Here is a 5382-nt window from a genome sequence, read left to right on the forward strand (position 1 = left end):
GCTGGCTTCACCAAAAGCTCCCTCATTGGCCCTTTGAAGCATGCTTAACACCTTTCAAAGGGCATTATGTTTTAAAAAAAATCTCCCCAGTGAATTGCCACATAGATTTGCTGGGACCAGCAGGATTCGCCTGGAACCCATGATAGGGGTTAACCCGACCCCCATCTCTACCAATGGGAACACGTGTTCCGGTGATGGCTCTCTGAGGAGATATCACTAACTTCCTGTTGCGTCTATGGGAGGGGGAGTAAAGGGAAATCTCCCCAATGGGGAAAAACTTTTCAGGGGTTTCAACTTCTCAAATACCATAAACAAAATGATAAACAAAAATGACTTTCGATATACTTGAAATCTCCTCCAGGACTGGAAAAGCAATATGTTGACGTTATACAAAATACTTGAAATGAACACAAAGGCCGCTTTCTCTCCCCCTTCGGTGAAATCTCTAGTAGGATTATATTGTATATAATCATTTTATTTCATTTTCGGATTTTTCCATGTGCTGTGAAACACTTACAAGTTTTTTTTTTTTTTAATCTGGGCCCCAGAAAAGATTTTGTACATGACACGAAGCGCCCCTTTTTTTCCAGCTTTTGTGCCGAGACCCTGTGGCGTTTGGCTACGTCTATATCGGTGCCCCCTTTAAAATGAAGATGGCAGAGAACCCCATTATACTTTGTTTTTTTTTTTGCTGCTGAGCATGATCAGAAAGCATTGGCTATGTAACCCCCGAGGGGCCCCGCATAATGTTCAGCATAATTCATGATGGATATTAACCGTCGTTCCTTTCTTTTGCATCGACTCCTTTTGGATTTACAGAAAACTTTTGCTGATCGGGAATTCTTTGCTTCTTTCCGGCGGAGACTTTTTGTGTCTCGTATCACACGAGGTTGACAAGAGCTTCACGTTAGGTACTACGCCGCCACGGGCTGCTGGCTCCTTGTGCTTTGTGAAGACAGTCTGCGTGCCCTGTATTGGAACAGTCTACGCCGCTCTGTTCTCTATCAAAGGATACATTGTTACAATGGCTTTTTTTTTCTTCTTCTAAAAAGCAGAGTTGAGTACTTTCTCCTTTCTTTTCTCCCTTTCCTAACATCATCTGAGCCTTTTAAGGAAGAAAAAGACATTTTTTTTTCGTCCTCGTTCAAACGGGCGAAATTGCTCTTTAGCAGATATGAAACAAAAAGACATACGGTGGGGAAAAAGGTACTGGTGGCCTGTCGGCTGGGTTTCCTCGTGAGTCATAAATGTCATGTGTTCAAAGGGAGCCGGCGGTTCTAACGAGACGTTCGAACACCAAAAAGGTCCGGTGGCTTTTTTCCCATTTACACACCTCCGGAATTTTTTGTGTTGAAAATAGGTTACGGGCTGCCGCCCCCCTGGCCTCCACCTCGCCGTTTCATCTCTGTTTAGTACGAGGAGAGTTTGGAGGGAAGGAAAACACACGCTGCCACAAACCGCATTGGGACTGAGCCAAAGAGATTTAAAACGAGACTCCGGTTTGGTCGAAGAAAGGGAAAAAAAGATCCTTTCAGGTGAACTAGATGCTGCGCAAGCAGGGGCATAACCGCAGAGCCCCGTCCCATAGCAACCCATTGACGGGACCCCCTTTCTACTGTCATTGATCTTAACATAAAGTGTGTCTAAATAAAGAACAGGTAAGAGGAGAGCTGTCAGAATAGTCAGTACAATACTAGGGAGCAGAGCTGTGGACAGAAGTTGTCAGGGAATAGGAAAGTATCATTACATGGAAGTAACTTTTATCATTAATATTCCAGATAACCGCTCTGTGCTCGGTGGATCACCAGACTTCTTCAGTATCTCGGATCTCAGGGCCTCGGTGTAACATAGTTACATGGTAGAAGCCTTCCCATCCCTTTCACTGCCACTTCAAGCAAGTGCTGGAATAAGTTGTGTATAGTAGCCTTTAAAGGAGAACTATGGGGGGGGGGGGGGGTGCTTTTCACTCATCCTCATAGTTCTAGCCGACCTGTGACAATGAGACTGTCACAGGTCGGCTCAGTAGATCGGGAGGTGAGGGAACACATACCGGCGTTCGCTCACCTCTCGATCCTGTCACGGCTCTCTGCCGTGACAGGGGAGGGGCTGGATTCCCCCCTCCCCGCTCCGATCCTCCAGCGCTGACTGACGGAACGGACGGGGGAGGGGGCGGGTACAGCTGGCTCTGCCTCTAGATAGGCAGAGCCAGCTGTCACTCACGCAGCTGGGCGGATCCAGACATCGATGTCGGGTTCCGCTCCGGCTGCGGCGTCTCAGTATACCGCGAGCTGTAGCTCTCTATACACTGAACTTTGGGTGATGGTAGGAACGTTAGTTTGTGTCCTCCTGTTACCCTAAGGAGAACTATGAGGAAAAGCACTGACCCCATAGTTCTCCTTTAAACAAATTGTAAGAATAATGACCATCCCATGCAATACTTTGCATATTTGTTATTACTGCATCACATATTGACTCTACAACCTGAATACAAACTTCTTCAAACAATAAGTATCACCACAATTTTTAAATCCTCATGGAATCCCACAGGGCACCAAGTGCATTAAGCACTTCGTCCCATTCTGATCTGTGCATGGACTCTTAGTATACAATCAGGGTCGTAACTAGAAATCACAGGGCCCTCATAGCAAAATTATGTATGGGGCCCTGTGATTTCTAGTTATACCCCTTGCAGAGCCCACTTGAGGGTGACCCTGCAGAGCCCACCATAGAGTCTCTATGGTGGGCTCTGCTGGGTCTCCCTCTGGTGGGCTGGTCGCACTCCTTACCTGTCCGCCTCCTCTTCCTCCACGCTCGCTGATGGGCCCCGCCTCCTCCTCCATCACCGGGCTCCACCTCCTCCCCTGTTGTCGAACCTGGGCCCCGCCTCCTCCTCCACTGCCGGTTCCAGCCTGCTCCACCGCCGCTGCTGGCTCTCATTGACTCAGCAGCCGATGTGGAGAGGAACGCGCTGCTGCACAGATTACTGTCAGTGATCTGAACAGCGGCGTGTTCCTCTTCACAGCCGCCAGTGAAAGCCACCAGCAGAGGATGCCATAGTGACCCAGGCGGCCCGCACGGCATCTGGCCGGGCCCCCCTGTGCCCCGGGCCCCATAGCTGCCGCTTGGGTCGCTATGGCGATTGTTACGCCACTGTATACAATACATTCACACTGCTAAGACAAATCAACAAATTCCCCTTACTGCACTGAGCTATGGTTGTTGAGCTAGCATTGGTGACAACGTGCCCCCCGACCCCCCACTGCTGTTCGACTACACTGCTGACCAAGTCACAAATCTTTAATAAGATCTGACTGATGCTCACTAAGGGGTGGTGACAGTAGATCAGACCTGGACTCTTAGTATACAATACATTCACACTGCTAAGACAGATAAGAAAAGTTCCCCTTACTGCACAGCCTGCAAATGGGGATCTATGACTGGTGAGCAACATTCTGAGATCACCTCCTGTATGTCTAACGTCAACTCTTCTTGACTGGAAGTGTCACGGGGGGTCAGGGGCAGTGTCAACAGCATCCTCTACAATGCTTAATAATACAGTGATAGATATGTGCCCATATGCACACAGATGTTCAATATTTAAATTGCTTCAATTGCAGCTAGCATGCTTCCTGTCCTAGGAACGTTTGCACCATATTGAATGTTCGTTGGTCCCTCACCCACTTCCAGCCAACACCCCCGTGATGACAGTCCCAGGCCCTCAGGAGAGGCAGGGGAAGCAAGGCGTGGGGCGCTGGGCAGGGGGGCTCTGTTCACCAGCCCGGGGAAGTGATCTGGTGGCGGGCTTTTCAGAGTCCACCAAGAGTCTGTTGATAGGAGCCCCAAGCCAGAGCCCTAAGGGATATGGCGCTGGCAGCAAAAGTGTTAAAGGGTATACCTAGTCGTTACCCAAATTTTGCCCAATACTTCCCCCACTAGGAGCATGTCCAAGTATATATTTGTTTCTTTTACCTTAGGAAATCAAGGTATACACTTGGGGAGGGACAGAGAGGGGCGGGGATAGACAGAGTCCTGTAGTCCAGCAGGGCGGAGCTGACAACACTCATTGGGATTCCAGTGCAGCAGGGACAGCCTTGTCAGTCCAAACAGGAAGTCAGGAGCTCACTAGATTTCTGGCAGGACAACAGGTATATTTCAGTTTTTAAGCAAGTGAAACTTAGGGAAATGCGTGCACTACGTATGATTATCTTTTATTTTGTTCCGACATTTTGGGGGCCCATTCAGGGCCGGATTTCCCACGAGGCCAACCAAGGCCCAGCCTCGGGGCAGCAGGGAGTAGAGGGGCAGCAGGGGTGTGGAATTCCTATCTCCCGATGCCCTTCCTGTTCCAACATGACTGCGCACCAGTGCACAAAGCAAGGTCCATAAAGACACGGATGGGGGAGTTTGGGGGGGAGGAATGTGACTGGCCGCACAGAGTCCTGACCTCAACCCCATAGAACACCTTTGGGATGAATTAGAGCGGATCTGCGAGCCCCTCCCCCAACATCAGTACCTGACCTCACGAATGGTCCAACATTCCCATAGACACACTCCTAAACCTTGTGGACGCCTTCCCAGAAGAGGCGGAGCTGTTATAGCGGCAAAGGGCGGAGCCAACCCAATACTGAACCCTACGGACTAAGACTGGGATGCCATTAAAGTTCATGTGCGTGTAAAGGCGTCCCAATACTTTTGGCATGGTGCCCTTGTAACCAGATAATCAATATTGTCCACCTCACCTCTCGGTGGTCACAATGTTATGGCTGATCGGTGTATATATATATATTGTTTAGTTATTTATTTTTAGTTTTTTCTTCCTACAAACTGATGAAAAACAATCGCTGAGAGAAAGAGGACAAAACAAGCAATTGTTTTTTGAAGGTTTCTGCGCGGCCCCCCTACGGTGCGGCTGTGAAATATTCCCCCGGACACACAGGACAGCGGCGAGGACTTTCCATAGGACGGTGAGGCCTCATCTCTCTGTTTAATCCACATCAGTCCGGAGGAGCGAGCCGTCATTAGCGCGGGCCTCAGCGGTGGAGCCGGAGGCCGGGGAGCCCCACAGAGGCGGCACAATGCCCTCCAGAGCGACGTCTGTTCATTTTGCAGCGCGCGCTCCCGCAATTGCCTGACCGCGGCTAACAAGCTCAGGACCGGGGGCGCACACTGCGAGACTTTGACAAATGCGACACAACCTTTGGGGAGAAGAAGAGAAATGAGTATTAATGGCCTCCGCTGCTGCTTTCCAGGGGCACGCCGGACGCGGACTGACATCTGGAAATAATTTCACGTTCTTCTTTATGAGGAAATATGAGGCCTGGCAGGCCTAGGGCGGACCCCCGCTTCCCCCCCCCCCCCCCCCCCCTCACTTTTCCACAGGCC

General features: G+C 50.1%; 1 protein-coding gene across 1 annotated transcript in view; it reads right to left on the bottom strand.

Moving 5' to 3' along the window:
- Nucleotides 1–5382, bottom strand: part of HABP2 (hyaluronan binding protein 2) — a 144883-nt gene that overhangs the window by 108513 nt on the left and 30988 nt on the right. The window contains exons 2-3 of the mRNA XM_018564477.1: nucleotides 4903–5195; nucleotides 3678–3852 (exon numbers count right to left, since the gene is read on the bottom strand). Coding sequence (XP_018419979.1) covers nucleotides 3678–3852; nucleotides 4903–5195 — 468 coding nt within the window. The remainder of the gene's footprint in view (nucleotides 1–3677; nucleotides 3853–4902; nucleotides 5196–5382) is intronic.

This window comes from Nanorana parkeri, unplaced genomic scaffold, assembly GCF_000935625.1.
Source record: "Nanorana parkeri isolate BGI_ZX_2015 unplaced genomic scaffold, ASM93562v1 scaffold754, whole genome shotgun sequence".
Lineage (NCBI taxonomy): Eukaryota > Metazoa > Chordata > Amphibia > Anura > Dicroglossidae > Nanorana > Nanorana parkeri.